General features: G+C 43.5%; 1 protein-coding gene across 4 annotated transcripts in view; it reads left to right on the top strand.

Annotated features, from left to right (window-relative positions):
* The window catches only part of KLHDC4 (kelch domain containing 4), a 117,181-nt gene that overhangs the window by 31,656 nt on the left and 61,910 nt on the right, over positions 1-23,615 (top strand). For all 4 annotated transcript variants that reach the window (XM_037816429.1, XM_037816428.1, XM_037816426.1 and 1 more), the window contains one exon: positions 15,438-15,574. In XM_037816429.1, the coding sequence (XP_037672357.1) occupies positions 15,438-15,574 (137 nt within the window). The remainder of the gene's footprint in view (positions 1-15,437; positions 15,575-23,615) is intronic.

Below are 23,615 nucleotides of genomic sequence, written 5' to 3'. Positions count from 1 at the left end.
GCCAGGGACCCAGGGTGTCAGCAGCCAAGCTTAAGCTGTTTTTATGTGTCCCCCTCCCCCTGCCCTGCCCCAGGTCCTGGGGTCTGAGTTCTCTGACAATGAGCTGCCACACGAGCTGGGCCCCGCCCCCCTCTTTTCTTAGGGAAGACAAGCTCTTTAGGGAATTGTCTCCTACACTTTAGTTTTTCCTTTGAATCTCTATCTTAACTTCACCCTTGCCTGGGTCAGTGCTGACAACTGAAAATCCCTGAGACTTTCTCTAATGCGCTACTTAGAATGAGAGAGAGAAAAAAGGAAAAAAGCAAGAAATCCCTTTTTCAGAGCCAGACCCCAGCCTTCCAGTTCACCAGGCAAGAGTTGGAGTTGGTACCTGGTTCTGTGTGCCCCTTTTCTTTGGACACAGCCTTTTTCCAGTATTCTGATCTCATCGAGCTGCAAAATCCTGTGTTTTAATTTATGTTTGTTTTTTTTTTTTTTCCATCAGCCCTGCCTCCTCTCTGCCAGGTTAAACCTCTGGGTTCCTTTCCTGCTTGCTCTGGGTTTTTCTGTGCTCATAGCCTGTATTCAGTAGTCCAAATTTGTTAATTAAAACTGCAGTTGGTGCTTTGTTGAACTACATTCCCTTGCTCCCAGCAGGCACTGCTTTTTCCCACAGCAGAGGTTTGCAACTCAATGCCTGTTGTGCTGGTGGGGAAGGGGCGGGAGCTCTGCAGTTTGGGGAGCTTTACTTACAGTTCTATGCTGCAGTATCAGCTGTTCCACCCATTCCTGACTGGTGTACGATGTTGTCTGGTCACGGATGTCCCCCCCTTCAGTTGTTACGGACTACTTTCTGGTTGCTCCTGGCTATTTACTAGTTGCTCTAAGGGTCTAACTAAATTCCACACTCCCCTATGCAGCCATCTTGCACCATCTCAGCCCATTAAAAATAAAATTGAGTTGTCTTTTGTTGTTGAGTTGTAAGAGTTCTTTTTATATTCTGGATATTAAACCCTTATTGGATATATGGTTTCCAAATATTTTCTCCGATTCTGTAAGTTATCTTTTAACCTTCTTGATAGTGTCCTTTGCACAAAATGTTTTTAATATTAATCAAGTCCATTTAATCTATTTTTTCTTTTGTTGCTCATGCTTTGATGTAAAATCTAAAAATCTGTTGCTACTACAAGATCCTGAAGTTATTGCTGCATGTTTTCTTGTAAAAGTTTTGTAGCATTAGTGCTTAACATTTAGGTCGTTGATCCATTTTGAATTAATTTTGTACATGGTCTGAGGTATGGTTCATGCTTTCGCATGTGGATTTCTGGTTGTTGAAGAGACCATTCTTTCCCCATTGAGTGAACTTGATACCTTGTTGAAAATCAGCTGGCCATAGATGTGTGGATTTGTCTCTGGATTCTCAAGTTGGTCTGTATGCCTATCTTATGTCTGTACCACACTGTTTTAATTACTGCAGCTTTGTAGCGAGTTTTGAAATCAAGAACTATGAGCTCTCCAATTTTGTTTGTCTTATTCAAGATTGTTTTGGTTATCTGGGGTCCCTTGTAATTCCAAATGAATTTGAAGATTGGCTTTTCCATTTCTACAAAAAAGGCTGCTGGAATTTTGACGGGGATTGCATTGACTTTGTAGATCACTTTAGGCAAAACTGACTTCTTAACAGAATTAATTCTTCCAATCCTTAAATATAGGATCTTTCCATTTATTTAGGTGTTTGTAATTTTCTTTTAGCAATGTTTTGTAGTTCTCAGTGTACAAGTCTTTCATTTCCTTTGTTAAATTTTTCCTAGGTATTCTAAATGGAATTGCTTTCTTGATTTCCTTTTCAGATTGTTCATTACTGGTGAAGGAAATCCAGCTGACTTCTGCGTATTTATCTTGTGCCCTGCAGTTCTGTTGAGTTCGTTTGTTAGTTCCAGTAGCTTTCTTGTGGATTAGTTGGATTTTCTATCTATAGAATCATGTCATCTGCAAATAGGGTTTATTTGACTTCTTCCTTTCCAATTTGGATGCCTTTTATTCCTTTTTCTTGCATAATTTCTCTGGCTAGAACTTCCAGTACAATGTTGAATAACAGTGGTGACATTGGGCATCCTTGCCTTGTTCCTGATCTTAGAGGGAAAGCTTACAGTCTCTCACCATTGAGTATGATGTTAACTGTGAGTTTTTCATATATGCCCTTTAACATGCTGAGGAAGTTTCCTTCCATTTTTAGTTTTCTAAGTGTTTTTATCAAGATTGGGTGCTGGATTTTGTCAGATTCCTTCTCTGCATAATTTCAGATGATCATGTTTTTTTTTTTTTTACTTCATTCTATGAATGTGGTGTAATACTTTGATTTTCTGATGTTAATTCTTTTCTTGAAATAAATTCTACTTGGTCCTGGTGTTTCAATATAGTGTTGGATTTGGTTTGCGGGTATTTTGTTGAGGATTTTTGCATCTATATTCATAAGGGATATTGGTCTGTAATTTTCCTTTCTCATGCTGTCTTTATCTGGCTTTGGTATCAGGATAATGCTGGTCTCATAGAATAAGTTAGGAAGTGATCCCTCCTTTTATGTTTTATAAGAGTTTGGAAGGTTTTACTGTTAAGTCTTCTTGAAATGTTTGGTAGATTTCAGCTGTGAAACCATTAGGTCCTGGACTTTTCTTTGTTGGGAAGTTTTAATTACTAATTTAATCTCTTTACTTTTTATAGGTTTGTTGAGATTTCTCTTCTTGCATCAGATTAGGTAATTTGTATGTTTCAAAGAATTTGTTTCATCCAGGTTTTCTAATTTGTTGGCATATAATTGTTCATAGTACTCTCTTATAAACCTTTTAATTTCAGTAAGGTCAGTAGTAATGTCCCCATTTTCATTCCTGATTTTAGTTTGCGTCCTCTCTCTCTGTCAGTCTTGCTAAAGGTTAGTTGATTTTATTGATCTTTTAAAAAAACCAACTTGGTTTTGTTGATTCTCCCTATTTTTTTGTATTCTCTATTCCTTTAATCTTTACTATTTCCTTCCTTTTACTAATTTTGGGTTTAGTTTGCTCTAATTGTTCTGGTTTCTTTAGGTGAGAAGCTAGAATATTGATTTGTGGTCTGTCTTTTTAATGTAGGCGTTTAGAGCTGTGAATTTCCTTCTGAGAACTGCTTTGCTGCATCCCTTAAGTTTTGGTACACTGTGTTTTTGCTTTCATTGATCTCAAAATATTTCCATATTTTTCTTGTGATTTCTTCTTTGACCCCCTGGTTGTTTAATGGTGTGTTACAGATTTCCACATATTTGTAGATTTTCTGGTTTTCCTTTTGTTATTGATTTCTAGCTTTATTCCACTGTGGTTTTGAGAAGATACTTTCTATGGTTTCAGTATTTTAATAGGAGAATTTAAACCATTGATATTTAAGGTAATAACTGAGAAGGAGTTATTACTTCTGCCATGTAGCTATTTGTTTTCTGTATGTCTTGCATTTTTTTCGCCCCACTGTTATTCCATTACTGCATTTTTTTGCATTTAGGTGCTTTTATTGTAGTATATTATTTTGGTTCCCATCTTCTTTCCTTTTCCCTGTATTTTTTAGTTATTTTCCTAGTGGTTACCTTTAATTACAAGGAGCATCTTAAACTAATAACAACCTAGTTTAACTAGTACCAAACTATTTTGGTTTACAAACTCTCTACTCCTCTGTCCCTCTTCCTTTCTATTGTTATTGTCTCATGTTACTTTTATACATTGTCTGACCATTAACGTAGATTTTAAATGTTATTTTACACATTTGCCTGTTGAGCCGTATTGGGGGGGACTTATAAATCATAAGTACAGTGTTACAGGATTTATATTTACCTATGTAGTTATCTTTACTAGTGTTCTTTATTTCTTCTTATGGCTTCAAGTTACTGTCTGGTGTCCCTTTATTTTACTGCAAGAAATGCTCCCTTCAGTATTTCTTGTAGGGCAGTCCTTCTGGTAATGAACTCTTTCAGCTTTTGTTTATCTGTAAATGTCTTAATTGCTCCTTCGTTTTTTTTTTTATTGTGAAATATGTATATTGGACAGTGATAAGTTTCAAGGTACGATTTAACAAGCAGTTATATAGGTAATTTCACAGAATGTAATGGGTTACAGTTCCACAGTTTCAGTTGTTTCTTATTGAAAAATATATATATACAGAAAGGTGATAACTTTCAAGTACAATTTAGCAAGTAGCTGTAGAGCAAATTTCAGTGAATGTTATGGATTACAGTTCTACTATTTCTGTTATTTCCTTCTAGCTATTCTAATACCCTAGCATCTAAAAAATTATATAAAAATTCAGTATTCGTAATCTTTTGTTAAATCCTATCTTGTCAGTTGCTACCCCTTCCTCTCGTTTAATCACTTTCTCGATCTTCAGGGATGTCTAGGCAGTGACCACCCTTACTTGTTCATGTTGGAAAGGGGTGTCAACATTATGGGGAAGGGAGCTGCATCTGGATGATGTTCTTGGAGAGGACTTTGTGTCTGGGTTTTGGGACTTACCTGGCATAGGAGCACTCTGGAGGATTAAGTTTCTGAAAAATAAACTTAATGAGTGATACTTTTATAGAATCTCACATAAGAACCCAGGTATTTTGGGTATTTTGGGACTACTGTTAGGGCTTGGCATACTGTGGCCATTTGGGATATCTAGCTGGAGCTTGCATAAGAGTAACCTCCAGGATAGTCTCTCTACTATTTGAGATCTCTTAGTCACTATAAACTTATTTTGTTACCTTCTTTTCTGCCTTTTGGTCAAGAAGGCATTTTTAGTCCCTTGATGCCAGGGCCAGGCTCATTCTTGGGAGTTGTGTCCCATGTCACCAGGGGGACTCACTCACTCTCCTGGGAGTCATGTCCATGAAGTGGGGAGGTTAATGAATTTATTTGCAGAGTCGGGCTTAGACAGAGAAAGGCCACACACATCTGAGCAACAAAAAAAGATTCCCTGGAGGTGCCTCTTAGGCTTAATTGTTGGTGGGCTTAGCCTCCCTTTTTTTTTTTTTTTTTATTCATTTTAGTGAGATATATTCACATACCACGCAGTCATACAAAACAAATCGTACATTTGATTGTTCACAGTACCATTACGTAGTTGTACATTCATTACCAAAATCAATCCCCGACACCCTCATTACCACACACACAAAAATAACCAGAATAATTATTAAAGTGAAAAGGAGCAACTAAAGTAAAAAAGAACACTGGGCGCCCTTGTCTGTTTGTTTGTTTGTTTCCTTCCCCCACCTTTCCACTCATCCATCCACAAACTAGACAAACGGGAGTGTGATCCCTATCGCCCCCCCCGCCCAGTCCCACTGTCCCCCCTCATAAGCCACATTTTTATACAATTGTCTTCAAGATTCATGGGTTCTGGGTTGTAGTTTGATAGTTTCAGGTATCCACCACCAGCTACCCCAATTCTTTAGAACCTAAAAAGGGTTGTCTAAAGTGTGCGTAAGAGTGCCCACCAGAGTGACCTCTCGGCTCCTTTTGGAATCTCTCTGCCACTGAAGCTTATTTCATTTCCTTTCACATCCCCCTTTTGGTTAAGAAGATGTTCTCCATCCCACGATGCCGGGTCTACATTCCTCCCCGGGAGTCATATTCCACGTTGCCAGGGAGATTCACTCCCCTGGGTGTCTAATCCCATGTAGGGGGGAGGGCAGTGATTTCACCTTTCAAGTTGGCTTAGCTAGAGAGAGAGGGCCACATCTGAGCAACAAAGAATCTTAGCATCCCTTTTATAGTCCTAAGTTTCACAAGAGCAAGGCTCACGATCGAAGGCTTGACTTATTAAAAAAGGAGTTCATTTCACATAGCACATATTCTGTCCAAGATAAACAATGTCTCGCATTATCTTCACTTAGTTGTACAATCATCATTGTCGGAAATAAAGTGGTACCTGTAAGGGAATAAACGCTCTCTCGGTTCTGGAGGAGAAAAGAATTTATTTACGATCTTGCAAGATGGGGCGTCCAGCCAAACACGCGGAAGGCTGGCGCGCCAGAGGAAGAGAATGGCGATGTTTAAATCTCCTACTCCTAATTCGCAAGTCCCTCCCCTGTTTCCCCATTGACTGGGTACTACAGAGGTTACAGCCTATCCGAGAACACTAACTAATTCATCTTTTGAGATTTTAATTTGTACAGCCAATCCCAGAGAGCCAACTAGCTCATTATTGAGATTTTGAACTGATTAGCCAATGCCCCCCCCCAAATTTTTATTTTTTTGCTGTGAGTTCCCGCCTCTGATACTACCTCATGTCTCTTTACATCAGGCAGATTCTCTCTTCTCTTTGTCTGGGGCTTGTTTAAACTGGTTTTGCCTCCATTTCCCTTATTCCATGCTGTCTCTATGTGAAAACGAAACTTATTCCTTTCTTACAATCATCACTCTCAATTTTAAACAATTATTGTAACACAAAATACCCCAAAGCTCTTATCAGCCCTTGATTATTCATCCCTAGTATTGTTGTAGTATTGGTAAGGTATTCCTATTAACTATAGTCTATAATATGCAATGGGTGGTTTTTCCCATACAGCACTCTGTTCTTAACTCTGTACCAGTGTCATACCTTAGGACTATATCATGTAAACAGTTAATTACATTTGTAGTGCTAATCTGTGGAATACATGCCTTTAAACAAACATTTTCAATCATGCTTGCCTTCAATGCAGCTCTGATACTTATAATCCCATAAGTGAACAGTGCTCACCCCATCCATTCCCATACCTTTAAGTTCACCCTTATTAACTTGTCTGAACATATTAGGTAATCATCCCCTTCACTAGCTTCTCTCTGTCTCTAGGTCCCCTATGTTCTACATTGTAAGACAGTGGTTTTATGTTGTTCAGGAAGTTCATAGTAGTGGTAACATCTCTCCTTTTGTGTCTGAGTTATTTCACTCAGCATTATGTCTTCAAGGTTCATCCATGTTGTCATATGTTTCAGGACCTCATTCCTTCTTACGGCTGCATAGTATTCCATTGTATGGATATACCACATTTTGTTTATCCATTTGAATGTTAAAGGACACTTGGATCGTTTCCATCTCTTGGCAGTTGTGAACAATGCCACTGTAAACATCGGTGTGCAAATATCAGTTTGTGTCACTGCTTTCAGATCTTCTGGGTATATACTGAGAAGTGAAATTGCCGGACATGGGGTAACTCGATACCTAGTTTTCTGAGGAACCGATGAGCAACTGCCAAACTGTCTTCCACAGCAGCTGTACCATTATACATTCCCACCAGCAAGGAATAAGTGTTCCAATTTCTCCACATCCTCTCCAGAATTTGTAGTTTCCTGTTTGTTTAGTGGCAGTCATTCTTATTGGTGTGAGGTGATATCTCATTCTGGTTTTGATTTGCATCTCCCTAATAGCTAGTGAAGATGAACGTTTTTTCATGTGTTTTTTAGCCATTTGTATTTCCTCTTTGGAAAAATGCCTTTTCATATTTTTTGCTCGTTTTACAATTGGGCTGTTTTTACTAATGTTGTTGTACAGTTTCTCATCAGATATATGGTGTGCTGGTTTGGATCTATTATGTCCCCTAGAAAAGCCTTGTTCCTTAATGCAGTCTTGTGGGGGCAGACTTACTAATCTTTTTGATTAAGGTGTGACTTTTTGACTAGGTTGTTTCCATGTTGATGTGTCTCACCAACTGTTGGTGAGACGTTTTGATTAGATTATTTCCATGTGGAGATGTGGCCTGCCCATTCAGGGTAGGTTTCAATTAGATCACTGGAGTCTTTTAAGAGGCTTAGGAAGAGAGACAAGAGCCAGAGTCGACAGAGATGCTTAGAGATGCTTGGAGATGCAGACGGAAAGACGTTTGGAGATGCTAAGCTAAGGGATGAAGCCCAGAGTTTGTCCTGGAAAAGCTAAGAGAGGATCCCTAGATGCTTAGAGAGAAATGCTCTGGCAGAAAAAAGCAGGGACACACAGGAGCTGAGAGAGAGGAGTGGAGACAGAAGCACAGAGACATTTTGGGGAAAGCCGTTTTGAAATGCAGCCTGGGAACAGAGGACCAGCAGATGCCAGCCACGTGCCTTCCCAGCTGACAAAGGTGTTCCAGACGCCATTGGCTTTTCTTCAGTGAAGATTCCTCTTGATGATGTCTTAGTTTGGACACTTTTATGGCCTTAGAACTGTAAATTTGAAACCTAATAGGCCCCCTTTATAAAAGCAAATCCATTTCTCTTACTTTGTATAAAGGCAACTTTAGAAAGCCGGAACACATGGTTTCCAAATATTTTCTCCCATTGAGTTGGTTGCCTCTTCACCTTTTGACCAAGTCCTTTGAGGTACACAAGCTTTTGATTTTGAGGGGTTCCCGTTTATCTATTTTTTCTTTTGCTGCTTGTGCTTTGGGTGTAAGGTCTAAGAAGCTACCTCCTAATACTAGGTCTTGAAGATGTTTCCCTACATTACCTTCTATGAGTTTTATGGTACTGTTTCTTATATTGAGGTCTTTGATTCACTTTGAGTTAATTTTTTATAGGGTGTGAGGTGTAGGGGTCCTCTTTCATTCTTTTGGATATGAATATCCAGTTCTCCCAGCCCCATTTGTTGAAGAGACTGTTCTGTTCCAGTTCAGTGGATTTGGGGGCCTAGTCAAAGATCAGTCAACCGTAGATCTGCAAGTCTGTCTCTGAACTCTCAATTCGATTCCATTGATCGATATGTCTATCTTTGTACCAGTACCATGCTATTTTGACTGCTGTAGCTTTGTAGTAGGCTTCAAAGTCAGGAAGTATATGTCCTCCCACTTCGTTTTTCTTTTTCAGAATGTTTTTAGCAATTCGAATCCCCTTTCCTTTCCAAATAAATTTGATAACTAGCTTTTCCATGTCTGCACAGTAGGTTGTTGGAATTTTGATTGGAATTGCATTGAATCTGTAGATCAGTTTGAGTAGAATTGATCGCTTAACGACATTGAGCCATGAGCACAGAGTATCTTTCTACCTATTTAAGTCCTCTTTGATTTCTTTTAGTAAAGTTTTGTAATTTTCTCTATAGAGGTCTTCTGCGTCCTTGGTTAAGTTTATTCCTGGGTGCTTGATTTTTTTAGTTGCTTTGTGAATGGAATTTTTTTCTTGAGTGTCTCTTCAGTTAGGTCATTTCTAGTGTGTAGGAACATTACTGACTTTTGTGCATTAATCTTGTATTCTGCCACTTTGCTGAATTTATTAGCTCAAGTAGCTTTGTTGTCGATTTCTCAGGATTTTCCAAATAAACAATCATATCATCTGCAAATAATGACAGTTTTAGGTCTTCCTTTCCAATTTGGATGCCTTTTCTTTCTTTGTCTTGGCAAATTGTTCTGGCTAGAGCTTCTAGCACAGTGTTGAGTAGTAGAGCTGACAGCGGGCATCCTTGTCTTGTTCCTGATCTTAGGGGAAGGCTTTCAGTCTCTCACTGTTATGTACTGTGCTGACTGTGGGTTTTTCATTTATTCCCTTTATCTTATTGAGGAAGTTTCCTTCAGTTCCTACCTTTTGAAGTGATTTCATCAAAAAAGGATGCTGAATTTTGTCGAATGCCTTTTCAGCATCTATTGAGATGGTCATTTTATTTTTCCCTTTCAATTTGTTAATGTGTTGTGTTACTTTGATTGATTTTCTTATTTTGAAACACTTGCATGCCTGGAATGAACCCCACTTGGTCATGGTGTATGATTTTTTTAATGTGTCTTTGGAATTGATTTGGAGTATTTTGTTGTGAATTTTTGCATCTATATTCATTAGGGAGATTGGCTTGTAGTTTTCCTTTCCTATAGTTATCTTTATTTGGTTTTGGTTACTAGAGTTAGGTTAGCTTCATAAAATGAGTTAGGTAGTGTTCCTTTTTCTTCAGTTTTTTGGAAGAGTTTGAGCAGGAATGGTGTCAGTTCTTTTTGGGAAGTTAGGTAAAATTCCCCTGTGAAGCCATCTGACCCTGGGCTTTTATTTATAAGAAGCTTTTTGGTGATTGATTGGATCTCTTTGCTTGTGATTGGTTTGTTGAGGTTCTTCTATTTCTTCTTGGGTCAGTCTGGGCTGTTCATGTGTTTCTAGAAAATTATCCATTTCCTCTAAATTGTCTAGTTTGTTGGCAAAAATCTTTCGATTTTTAAAATTTCTTTGGGATCCACAGTAATGTCCCCCTTCCTATTTCTGATTTTGTTTATTTGGGTCTTCTTTCTTTTTGAATTTTGTCATTCTAGCTAAGGGTTTGCCAATCTTGTTGATTGTCTCAAAGAACCAACTTTTGGTTTTATTTATTCTATTTTTTTTCCTCCATATCATTTATTTCTGCTTCAATCCTTGTTTTTCTTTTGCTCTACTTCCTTTAGGGTTAATTTGCTGATCATTCTCTGGCTTCTTCAGTTGTTCAGTTAGGTCTTTGATTTTAGTTCTTTCTTCCTTTTTTTTTTTAAATTTTTAAACAGTTTTAGTCACATACCACACAACCATCCTAAGTAAACACTAAATGATTCCTGGTATAATCATATAGTTTTGCATTCACCACTACCATCTACATGAGAACATTTCCATCTTTTTCTGCAAAGAAAAAGAGGAAGAAAAAAAAAGAATAAAACAATTAAAGATAGAAGATAAAATAAAATAAAATACAATGAAGTTGTCAGACAACACTACCAATGCCAAGAATCGCATATCCCTCCCTTATATCCCCCTCTTAGCTTTGGTGTATGCCTTTCTTACAATTAATGGAGGCATGTTACAATGCTACTGTTAACTATAGACTGTAGTTTGTATTCATTGTATTTTTCCCCCTGTATCATCCAATTTTCAGCACCTTGCAGTGTTGACATTCATTTGTTCTCCCTCTTGTAAAAACATTCTATTTGTACAATTAATCACCATCATTGACCACTCTGTGTTTTCCTAAGTTATTCAGTCACAGTCTTTATCTTTTATCTTTCCTTCTAGTTTCATATGTGCCCCTAGCCTTCCTCTTTCAACCTATGCACACTCATCTTTGTTCAGAGTACTTATAAATGTTGTGCCACCATCACACAGTATTATGCTATCCATTTCTGGATCTATACAATCACTCCTGTTGAACACACTGTACTCCTTCGCCATCAAATGCTCAATCTCTACCCTCTATCTGTCTCCTGATAACCTGTTTTCTCAACTTTAACTCTCAAAGTTCACTCATTAATATCAGTTCATATTAGTGAGACCATACAGTATTTGTCTTTTTGTTTCTGGCTAATTCCTCTCAGCATAATGTCTACTGTTTACCATTTTGTCCTTTGTATTTTGTATGTCATGATCTTATTTTATTTTTATTTTATTTTTTTCTCTTTTTACCCTTACTGGTAGTCTTCATTTCTACACTCGTCTCCAAGCCTCTCTCTCCTGTCTTTTCCTATCTGCCTGTAATGCTCCCTATAGAAATCTTGGTTGGCAGTTTTTTTCTTTCAGTATCTTAAATATATCAGACCACTGCCTTCTTGCTTCCATGGTTTCTGCTGTGAATTCTGCACAGTCTTATCAAGCTTTCCTTGTATGTGATGGATCGCTTTTTTCTTGCTGCTTTCAGAATTCTCTGTCTTTGACATTTGATAATCTGATTATTAAGTGTCTTGGAGTAGGTCTGTTTGGATCTATTGTGTTTGTGGTATGCTGTGTCTCTGTAATTTTATGTCTTTCATAAGAGAAGGGATATTTTCAGTGATTATTTCCTCCATTATTCTTTCTGCCCCTTTCCCCTTCTCTTCTCCTTCTGGGACACCCATGACACATATATTCATATGCTTCATGTTGTCATTCAGTTCCCTGAGCCCTTGTTCATATTTTTCCTTTCTTTTCTCTAGCTGTTCTTCTTCTTCTTCTTTTTTAAAATGTCAGTCAAGATTTATTTCAGTGCCTTAAACATTCAGACTAATCAAAATGATACCGCTGTCATTTCTTAAAATACATAAATACTTCATATAAAACTTTTGAAAATGTTGATACTATCAGATTTTCAAAAGCAATGGCTATTTAGAAAACACAAGGCAACAATAAAATATCAAAGAACTTTCATATACTTTTGAGGATATAATTAGCAGCTAACTAGTCAAACAAAATAAACACAAATCTGATTTTACACTTCGCACTTTGAACTCTGCTTCATAAAACCACAGATAATTGAGGCATCTTTTTCTCAAGTGTTTTATTTCTAATGCTAAATTACATTTTGTAAATATTTTAATAAGGAAATGAAAAATACCACAAACTGCTGTTTGCTAAAAAGTTGTACACCAGAAAGTGAAACACAACCAACTGAATTTATCCATGTTTCCCCCTAATTGAATGTGACTTTTAGGTATTTTTCTATATACTTTATTCTAATTTATTTATACAGATTAGGGAAAACTGATTTATAATGAGTTGTTTTCATCTTTAAAATTACGTGCTATATACTGCCCCTTCTTTCCAGCAAATCCAGTGCTAGAGTGAACAGTGATAGGTGATTTACTATTGCAGGGACCCGAAGCAATCTGTAGCCTTAATTTCCCAGATCTCAATTTCACATTTCTGCCTGCATAATCACATAGTTAGCAGGAAGGAAAATGTATGAGGTGAAGATTATCTAACTAGAACTTTATTATTTATGCTTTTCCCCCAAGCTACAGGCACTCTTTAGACTGGCATTGAACATATACAGCTACAGAGTTTAGATTTTTTCAGGCACATAATTGCATGAAAAATAAGTAACTTTCAAGCCCTTTCCTAGTTGAATTGGCTCTTAAGTATTTTCAGGCGAGGGAAGTCTCAAGGATTTTGTGTTCTTTAAGAAACTACGTATATAAATGAACTGCTGTATGTTCAATTAAATCTTGAAACCTAAAGAAGTTTTTTTCCCCTGAAAGTGCAATGCAGACATTCATGGCCACCACTGTTCCTGTAGAGAAAGGATGGAATGGGAAAGACAGGTTCCGTCGCTTTTAAGTGTACAGTTGTAAGCTAATCGAAGTGAAAAACAAAAAAAACAAAACAAAAAACTTGACACTGACAATCATTTAAAGGAAAATATCAAGAAAAATGTTGAAGAACAAGAATATCTCCTTTTAAAAAGGAGAAAAGTGTTATCCATCACAAAAATGAGAACTACAGATTTGAAAAATGCTCATTTGTCTTCAAATGCAAACAAAAAAATAGTGGAAGGAGGAAGTCGAGACCTTTTAGAATTGAGGCAGGTCTCTGGAAAAATGGCCCAGGGTACAGTGAAAGCCAGGAGCAGCTTTCCATGCCCCATGTGCCCATCTCAGCCCTGGCTGAGGAGACAACACCTCACAGCCCCGCAGCCTGTCACTGCAGAGGGCTGCCCAGCCCGTGGTCTTTCCTTGGGGCTGAGCGGTGGGTTGGCAAGCGTGACAGGCTGGGCTGCAGGGGCCCTGGGAGTCCTCAGGGCCCCCATCCTTGGGGTGCCTGGATGGGCTTGTTCTTTACCTGTGTCTGTTGGTTTCTGGAATGACTGGGCCTGCTCTCAGGGCAGGCCAGGGGTCCATTTTGGCCTGAGTGACCTTCATCTAGGGGGTCGGGGTCAGCCAGCCTGGCCTCTGCTGGTGGGTGGGGTGGGGGTGCCCCACTTTCAGCCTCTCTAGTCCTGGTGCCCTCCCTCCCTCCCTCCCTGCCCATTGGCACGCTGCAGCTCTCCTTTCCTCTCTGGTTTAATGGAGGGGGCATGTTTGTTTCTTGGGGAGGTGGGAGGGCCATGCCACCTAATGCTTAGTGTCTTTTAGTAAAGTAGCAAGGAGGAGTCACTTCCCAGACTGTCCTGTGGCCGGCTGAGAGTGGGAACAGGCAGCACTAGGCGTGTGGCCAGTACGGCTGCTGGACACCAGGCTGGGTCGGCTCTTGGGCGGCACCCAGAGCACCAAGGAGGGAGCTGAGCTGTCCACTGAGTGGTTGTGCCAGTAGGTGGGGGCCACCTGTGACACGCAGAGCATCCGCTCCCTGGGACTGGGGCCACGTAAAGCCTCCACGATGAGATCTGATTACAAGGAGACAGTCTGCTCTATGCTGTCAGGGAGAGAGAACCCACGGCCTGGCCTGCTCCCTGGGCCTGCACACCGTGCCAGGGCATTGCTTTCTGGCCTGGGTCTGGGGTGGACGTTTTTCAGTCCTCACTGATCCCTCCCAGAAGGGCTGTGTGGCACATTAATCCTCGTCCTGACCTTCTGGTCATCCAAAGTCTGGAGAAACGGGTTTCATGGTACAGGACAGGGCCCTGCACTGGAGGTGCATGGAGGTGCTGGTCCGTGCAGACTGTGGGGGCAGCCAGGCTGTCTCCACTCCTCGGACGCACTGGGCGGTCGTGAGTCTGGAGGAAGGAGACTCAAGTGTCTGTTGGGTCCTCTGTGTGCTGAGAAATACACAGTTCATAGGAATATAAACCCTCGTTGTGGCTTGGGATCTCAGGAGTCAGCTGCTGCAGCTGGATCATCGTGTGTTGCCAAGATCTCTGGAGCTGGAAGGGGCTGGGTCACCTCGTGGGGTCACCTCGTGGGGTCACCTCGTGCTCCCACACACCTGGGGCTGTGGCGGGTGTGCGGCACGTGGGCATCACAGGGTAGGGCAAGTGCTGAGCGGCAGCTTCTGTCAGAAACGTGCCCACTGGGCCAGGAAGGCCTGGGAGAAGGGGTGCTTGCTGGGGTGGAGACAGCTCCTCCCTGGGGGCCCTGCGAGGCCCTGGCTGGGGTGCAGGGAGGGCCCGGTGGGGGAGCTGGGGTGCCATCACTCCCCCATGACCGCCTCTCAATGGCTCCTCCTCTTGTATCAGAAGGAAATGCAGAGCCCTCAGCCTGGGGAGAGCAGGCTCTGGGGTGCAGTCCCAGCGCCCGGCCCTGCCGCTCTGCTGAGGGGCCCCGAGCAGGTGGGGGCCACTTCTTGCCTCTGAGGTGCTGGCCTGGCTCTCCCCGGGCTGGTGCTACGACCAGGGCTTAGACGTGTTTTGGTAGAGGGTGGTGGCTCTGCCTGTCCACACCCGGGACCACTTCTCCCCAGCTCACACCCCGGCCCTGCAGCCGCTGTGCTTTACTGCATCCTGTGCTGTGCACAGTCGCACTGCCCCTGCCTGCTTCTCTGCGGAGCTGCCCGGCGACGCCAACCCCCCACCACGGCACCCACCCCACAGGTGCTCGTGGGGCAAGGGAGGGAGGGAGCCCCAGAGGGGGTGGGGAGGCGGCGGGTTCCTCAGCCTGGCTGATGGTGCTCACAGAAGGCCGTAGAATGTTCAGCCTCTTCCTCTTAGAGGCCAGGTTTCCAGGTGAGCTCTGTTTGGTGATAAGCGAGCCTGGGTGCTTGCTGAGGCCACGGGGTTATATTCTCTGGAAGGACGGTGCAGACGCTGGTCCTTAGCTGGCCAAACAAGGGCTGTGCTGCAGGCAGGAGCGTGGCTGTGCCCTCACTGTGTCACCTTTCTTACAACAGGCTGTGGCGGTGCCCCAAGGTGGCGGACAGCTGTGGGTCTTTGGAGGGGAGTTTGCGTCCCCAGATGGAGAGCGGTTCCACCACTACCGGGATCTCTGGGTCCTGCATTTGGCCACCAAGACCTGGGAGCAAGTCAGGTAAGATGCTGGGCACAAGCCCAGCCCCGTGTGTTGTGTCCTTGTGTCCAGGTGGAGCGCCATGCAGGGCAGGACGCAGGCTCCCCAGGAGACCGAGAAGTCAGGGAGGCACTCGCTTCTGGGTGCCTGGTGCCCGCATCTGCGCTGCGGTGGGCTGGCTGCTGCCTGGCTTGCCTGCAGGCGGAGCAGGGAGGTCGTGTTGTGGTGCTGTCCCCTGCCCTCACCCCCGAGGGCCTGCTGGGTTCTGAGCTTGCTCGAGGTGGAGCTGTTCCCCACAGAGCGGCGGCGTTTACCAGAAGTGCCCTTCCTGCGTCTAAAGGAGGCCCAGATGGTGGAGCTGGGGAGGGGGGCACGGGCAGGTCTTGGCGTCTGTCTTCAGTGACCGGGCTGAGCCACTCACTGGATCTCTGCCTCTGCCAATGATGCGGTCATCTGCAGCAGCTGCACCCAGGGCCTCGGGCAGAGCTGCAGGCTGCCTCTGACAGTCTGTTTGCCTGCAAGTGATTTAAGAGGAGAAGTAGCAGAACCTGAGTAGAGTGGAAGGTTTGGCATGATTGCTTCTAGGGTTTGCCGGGACTGACTGCCTGGGCTGGCACCTGCTGTGCTATTCCAGCCACGGCCAGAAGCCCCTTTGTGGCAGGGAGACGGGCTGTCGTGGGGAAGAACATGGTGCCGAGACTTTGTCAAGGCCCTGGGCCTTAATGGGGGTGGGGTGGGGGCTCCCTGGAGACTGCTCGGGTTTGAGCGATGAGCCTCTTGGGGTGGCAACCTGGAGCACCACACTGATGGTGCAGACATCCATCGTGCGCTCACACAGTGCCTGCCCCTTCACCGGGCTTCGGCGGCCTGCTGCAGGAGGGCTCTATTGCGGTCACAGCCGCGCGGAACCTGGTCCAGGCGCTGTGCCCCGACTGCTGCCTGCGCCCCCTTCCTTCTTGCCCAGGAGAGGTGCCTGCTCTCAGGCACAGCAGTCAGGACTGGTTTTTATGTTAAAATTGATTTCATGTGTTTGTTGAGACTTAGTCATTCTCCTCTCAACTTACAAAGTATTTAGGTCTGGAGCAGATAATTTTTGTTGTCCCTCTTGCTTCACTGTGATTGTTCCTTTTGAAGCCCAGTTATCTGTTTGCTCATTTGTTCATTTCTGGTAACCTGCCTTTGGTATTTTCATAATTTCATTTCATCAGCCGAGGTAGCTTCCTGTCCAGGATTTTCAGGTGAGCAGGGGGGAACGGCCTGTGAGAGAGTCGGTTTTGGGGGCCTGGGTGTGGGGCCGTCGTGATGAAGCCCTCGTGTGGGACGTGGTGCAGTGGACTGTGGTGCACCGCTTTGACACATGGACTGTCTCTCCCGGTCTTCAGGTCTTTCCAGCTCTAGAACACGTTGTAGCTCGTTGTTCCAGGGATGCATGGATGCAGTGTTCACGCGGGGCCTCTTGAGGGGCAGCCCCGGGGCGCCCGCCGTGGACGGTGCACAGCACACTGCCTGCAGTGCTGCCGGCTTGATGATGCTCAGACAACACTAATCAGTCATTCTCGAACACTAAGAATTAAACTGTGTGGGACTTTTCAAAGAAGCTATTAAAAGAACTAATGTGACACTGCAAAACTAGAATTTGATTGGCTGTTTGTATTTTATCCCTCAACTTCGGCTATAGATAAAGTGGTGGGCTGGAAAAAGTAGTATGGTTTTACTTGTTTTGTTCTTTTCCTAAATAGCTGCTTATTGAGCCTTGTCTCTGGCAGTGAGTTCTAGCTCTGTTTGGCCTTCCGTTGGTGAGGAAGATGGGCAGGGGCGGTGGAGAGCCCGCCCGGCGTTTGTTGTTTCTGGGGCGGCCGCCACGGAAGCCGGGTGTCAGGAATGCGCGTCATTAAGTAATCATTGGTCTCTGAGGCTCCTGTGGAAGGTGCTGTCGGATTGAGAAGGTGCAGCCCTTTTGAGTACAGATTTGAAAGTCAGAAGGTTGAGGGTCTGCTCCCAGCTTTGCCTTTTATTTTGTTAGCCTGGAGATTTTAAATGAACACTTTAATTTCTTTGTTCTGCTGCTCATGTCTGTGGATATAAGATGCCTTATGTTTGAGGCTTGTTCCCTTTTTAAGGCCCCTGATGAGATATAAAAGTAATAAATGGGACGTGGGAGTTTGAGAAAAGTCCGTTTCCTTTTTGGTGTGGTCACCTCCCTTTGGTCATCTTGGTGTTAGGTTCCGGCCCTCACAGAATTCTCGGTGGTCTCGACCATCCCAGGCCCCCTCTTCTTCTCCCCAGCCTCCCCCAAATACTGTCTTTAGGACTCACTTAGCCCTTTCTCTTGCTTACAGTTGTCTGCACCCCATCGTATATAGGACGCAGGCATGTCTTTTCTTCTTCTGTTTTACGTAGGAAGCCTCTAAAACACGTGTGCTGTGAAGGTCTCGTTTGAGTAAAGGCCTCGGAGGTGCACAAGTGTCGGCAGCGACGTCCGTGACTGAGCACAGCTGGTGGCTGTGACCAAGGCAGGCATGGGCCCTGCGAGTCACAGCTCAGCCCGGCGCAGGGCTTCCCCAGCAGGGTCGTGTCCACCCTTCTCGTGTCCATCTTCTCCGTCTGACTGCAAGATATTTCGTACTCACAGATGTGTGTACCACGTGTTACACTTCAGTGATAAAACATCCTTATGCTAGCACTCAGCTCAAAAACTAAGACCTGCACCAGCACTTTGCCAGCCCCTGGGTGCTAGCTCACCCTCTTTCGTCGTCTTCCCTCCTCAGTTATCACCACTCTCCTGGCTTCTGCACTTCTCGTTCTCGGTTTCTTCATCATGTTGCACGTGTGCATGTATCCCTAACAGGATATTCTTGGAGGTTTTTTTTTTTTTAAATTTCATATATAAACAGTATCATACCATAATGCATTTTTTTTTATTAAATTCAGTTTTATTGAAATACATTCACACACCGTACAATCATCCATGATATACAATCCACTGTCCACAGTATAACATAGTTATGTGTTCATCACCACAATCTATCTCTGAACATTTTCCTTACATCAGAAAGAACCAGAACAAGAATAAAAAATATAAAAAATAAAAGTGAAAAAAGAACACCCAAATCATCCCCCCATCCCACCCCGTTTGTCCTTTAGTTTTTATCCCCATTCCTCCACTCATCCATACACTAGATAAAGGGGGTGTGATCCACAAGGTCTTCACAATCACACTGTCACCCCTTGTAATCTACATTATTATATAATTGTCTTCAGGAGTCCAGACTGCTGGGTTGGAGTTTGGTAGTTTCAGGTATTTACTTCTAGCTATTCCAATACATTAAAGCCTAAGAGGTGTTATCTATATAGTGCATAAGAATGTTCACCAGAGTGACCTCTCGACTCCATTTGGAATCTCTCAGCCACTGAAACTATTTCATCTCATTTTGCATCCCCCTTTTGGTCAACATAATGCATTCTTCTGCAAACCTTTTACATGATGTGAGATTCATCCTTGTCGCCGTCTGGAGCTGTAGCTCTTTGATGTTCACTGTGTGAATCCCATCATGTGAACAGTAATTTATTTTATCTGATGCCCCTTGAGGGACATTGACAGCATGTCCCATTTTGTGCCCACTTGAACAGTGCTGTTTCTGGTGAACACACAGTATCTTCTGGCACACATGTGCCTCGAGAGGGTTTTGGGGCTGAGCTGGTCATCTCCAGTTTTGGGGCTGAATTGGTTCCCAAGGGTGCTGGCACACCAGCTCACACTCCCACGGCAGTGTGGGGAGCTCCCGCTGGCCTGCACCCTGGCCGACACCTTTGCCGTCTACTGGGAGTGAAAGGGCGTCTCATGGTTTTGACTCAACGTTTCCCTCATTACTGAGGCCGTCGAGCCTCTCTTCGCGTCTAATTTGGGTTCGCGTCCGCAGCCTGCCCCTTGATGTCCTTTGCAGCAGGTTCTCCTTTGTACAAGTTCTCTGTTTTGAACATCAGCTCTGCTTTGTGTGGCAGGGACAGTCTACCCACCTGATGCTACTCTCAATTTTCCTTAAGGCATCACTTGATGTTTTGTAATCAGATCTGTCCTCTCTTCCTGTGTGGCTTTTGGCGTAGCGTCTTGCTTAGGAAACCTTTCCACATCAAGGTTTAAAAAAGAATCCGTTTTCTGTGATGTATAGGTTTATTCACCTAGCTCTTGAATTCATCTGGAATATTTTTGGTGTATAGAAAGAGTTGGTCTTATTTTCTCCCAGCAGCTTTCAAAGATTGTCAGTCTCTCCTTTCTCTTCTCATACGAACTACCACTTTTATGGTCTTTTAAATAATGATTTATAATGCATCTATTCTAGTTTTCTTTTGATTCAGTGATGATTTGCTTGCACCTGTTCTAGTGTCACTCCTTTTTTTTGATAGCTGGAGATTTTTTCTTACTTATTGAAAATATTTATTTGCTTTTTTCATGTACTTATTTTTCCAAATTAGCTTTAGATTGTCAAGTTCTATTTTTTAAAATTCCAATGAGATTTTGATTGGATTGCCTTATTTTATAGAGTACATCTGCAGGGAGTTGACATCATATAATCTTCCCAGTTGGGAACACTGTACATATCTGCATTTAGTTAGATTTATTTTTTATCCTTCAGTGAAGTCTAAACTGCCTAGAAGTAAAATGGCCAGCCAAAGGCCACATGTGTTTTTCGGGCCTTACCTCATGCCTGGCTGCTGCCTGCGAGCAATGCTGGTGAGCTCTTCCACACCTGGTGTCCCAGCCCCTTGCCAGCCAGAGTCCTGCTGTTTTCCGTTTTCCTTGGCCTGGCCCTGCGTCTCACCCCCACTTCTCCGCTGGAGCAGACCTGAGGCTGTGGGGGTCCCTGCTGTGGGGGGTAAAGAAGGTTTCTTTGCCTCACTTAATGGAAAGGCCTTGTGGTTCGCTGCAGGCTCTATGTGTCTGATTCTGGACACATCTATACTTGGGGTGGGGCTCCTTAAAGAATGATTGGGGTTTTTTCCAGCAAGAGCAGACAGTTTAGAGGATAGGAGAGGGTTGTCAGCCTGTGGAGAGGGCTGAGAGCTGAAGGAGTACCTCTTAGGGATTCTCACATTTTTTATACACCACATGGCACCCTGGGAGCTCCTTGAGATGCACTTTCCTGCCTTCCCCACCTGTTCGGGTTTGCTAATAATTAATACCAGAAACCGATTGCTTTTATAAATGGGGGTTATTTGGTTACAAATTTACAGTCCTAAGGCCATAAAAGCATCCAAACTAAGGCATCAACAAGAGGATACTTTCACTGAAGAACGGCAGATGGCGTCTGGAACATCTCTGTCAGCTGGGAAGGCACGTGGCTGGCATCTGCTGGTCCTCTGCTCACAGGTTCTGTTTCAAAATGGCTTTCTCCAAAATGTCTCTGGGCTTGTCTCTCTTAGCTTCTCCAGAGCAAACTCTGGGCTAGCATCTCCAAATGTCTCCAAGCATCTCTAAGCATCAGCTCCCAAGCATGTCTCCAAAAATCCCTCTTGTTAGTTTCTTCTTCTGGGATCTAACACCTCTCAGCTTCTGTTGGGGCGTTTTGTCCTCTCTGCTCTCCGTGTGAGCTCCCTTTAAAGGACTGCAGTGATCTAATCAAGACCTACCCTGAATGGGTGGTAAATCTCTGTGGAAACATTCAATCAAGAGGTCACACCCTAATACAAAGATTAATAACTCTTCCCCCCACACAATTGTATTAAAGAACATGGTTTTTTCAGGGGTACATAGTACATCCAAACTGGCACACCACCCCAGGCATCAAATCTGATTTGGGCAGCTTTGAAATGGGGCTTGGAGTCTGCGTTTTAAATTAGTCCTGCCCCCTAAACACCTGCCTCATCTTGGCCACGTGGTTCTGGACCACAGTCGGAGGCCCTGGGACGGCCAGGACGGTGGAGAGTTCCTGTTTATTTTAGACAGTATCCTACTGATATGAACGTTTCTAGCTGTTCCTTTTTAAGAAGTAGGAAAATCCATGTAAAATGCCTCTTAGATTCGTAAATTAACAACTGAAATGAAGTGGACGTTGTTGTTTTCTAATGACTCCCAAAAGAAAGTCCTGCCTTGGTTGCAGGCTCGCTTCACAGCCTGTGTGGTTCTCGCTGGCGCGGACTGGTGGATCCATGGGGAAGTGCAGGCAGACTCGTCCTTGTATAGGAGGTCTGCTGATTTCACGAGGTGGCTCCAGGCATAGGGTCTGATTCCCAGCTGCTACTGGTCCTAATTGGCTATGGCTGTGGGTGCCCCGGGCCAGTGACAGTATTGAAGGCATGGGGGCAGGTTTCCCCTGTAAATTTTTTTTTTCCCCGATTTGTCTAAAAGAAAAGGTAAAGAGTAAGCTGTCGCAGCCCAAGAGGGCCATGCCAGTCCAGAGGCCAAAGAAGACGACGAGCATTTTCTGACACATGAACTTGTATTCAGGGTTTACTTACAGGGTGAGAAGTCGTGGAGAGATCATGACGGCTCTCTCAGGCCAGGCAGGCATCACATTCGCAGGGAAGGCGACCAAGCGATGCCAAGGACAGCAAACCTTTTATACGGGTTTTAAGACAAAGGCCTTCCTAAGGGTGGGGGGAGCATAGATGCAGGAATAGGTCACTCTGACCTGGGGGGTGGTGCAGGAAGGACTAGAATAACATTTGAACAATTACATTTTGCTCTTTTTGTGAGACTAAGAGCCTCTCATTTCCTGCCTGCTTGCATAAAGTTACATTTTAAGGTTAATTTTGCTCTTTTTCTCTTTATTGGCTTAGCAAGAGAATAGGTTAAACATTTAGCTGCCTAGCTCATGCAGACAGCTGTGCTCCAAAGGTCTGCAGGCCTGTTTTGCTCAGGCCATGGGTTGCCACATAAGCCAAAATGAAGAAGTTTCTGGGGTCTTTGCCCGGCCAGATACCATTACTGGGCCTGGGAGGCCATGCGGCGTGGACTCTAATTTGAAAAGCACAGGAAGAGTTTGTCACAAAACTGGATTTTTGTTAACCTGATTTGGCCAGGCACTCTGCATTCATCTTTCACTAAATATTTTTGCTCCCATGAGGGTAGTTGGTTTTCAGTTGTGACGGAGCTTGAGAACATTTAAACGTTGGTATAGGCCAGTAGAGACTGAGTTAAATGGATCTCTTGTAGTATTTAGTTCCTTTCTTGGCTTTTAGTTTTTTTTCTCATGGACGGTCAAGGTGGATTCCTTCTCTTTATCTTGTGATTTTTTTAAATATATATATTTTTTTCCATGTTGATGTTCTGATTTGAGTTAGATTTCTGAATGTACAAGTGCAACCAGCCAATTCTTGCTTACGCTGATCTGAAGAAAGTGTCTCGGAGAAACCTGCCAGCAGGGAAAGCCTGGTCATGCGTGTAGCGCTGAGGTAAGAGCTGTCCTTTGAGTCTGTTGTTAAGGTCGCATTAGCGCATCGTCACTGTGAGAAACAAGCACAGTTCCTAAAAAGGAACAAACGCTGGCTTGATTGTGGAGAAGAAAAGAATTTATTTATGGTCTTGCAGGAAGGGGTGCCCAACCAAATGTGGGGGTTGGTGCGCAGAACAATAGACCCAGCAGTATTTATCCCCTAAACCTGACCTTAAGTCCCTCCTGTTTCTCCATTGGCTGATACTCCAGAGGTTACATTCTATTTGACAAGCCTAACTAGCCTGCACAAATTTGAAACATGCAGCCCACCCAAATTGGAAACAATTTGAAATACATCCTCCCATACACACAAATTTGCAACATTAGGAACCCTTGGAACAAATCTCTGCCCCTGACTATAATGGGTATGCCCAGGCCTCTTTAGAGCCAGTGGGGGCTAGTTTGGTAACAAGTTATGAGGCTATTTTGGGAACCTCTACCCTGAGTCTCCACCTTGCAAGGATAGTAGATAGTGGGCGGATAAGCGGGGGGGGGGGGGGGGGGGGGGGGGGGCTGACTGTGGATTACAGTTTGTCTTTTTTAACCTTCTGCCAGTTTCTTAACTGTCCCACCCTGCAAGGCACACCTATTCTGTGTGAAAGCTAAACTTAATTTCATTCTCACATCAC

The sequence above is a fragment of the Choloepus didactylus genome, chromosome 22 (genome assembly GCF_015220235.1).
Source record: "Choloepus didactylus isolate mChoDid1 chromosome 22, mChoDid1.pri, whole genome shotgun sequence".
Classification (NCBI taxonomy): Eukaryota; Metazoa; Chordata; class Mammalia; order Pilosa; family Megalonychidae; genus Choloepus; species Choloepus didactylus.
The sequence above is the reverse complement of the archived record's forward strand: the minus strand, read 5'-3'. Positions and strand labels throughout refer to the sequence as shown.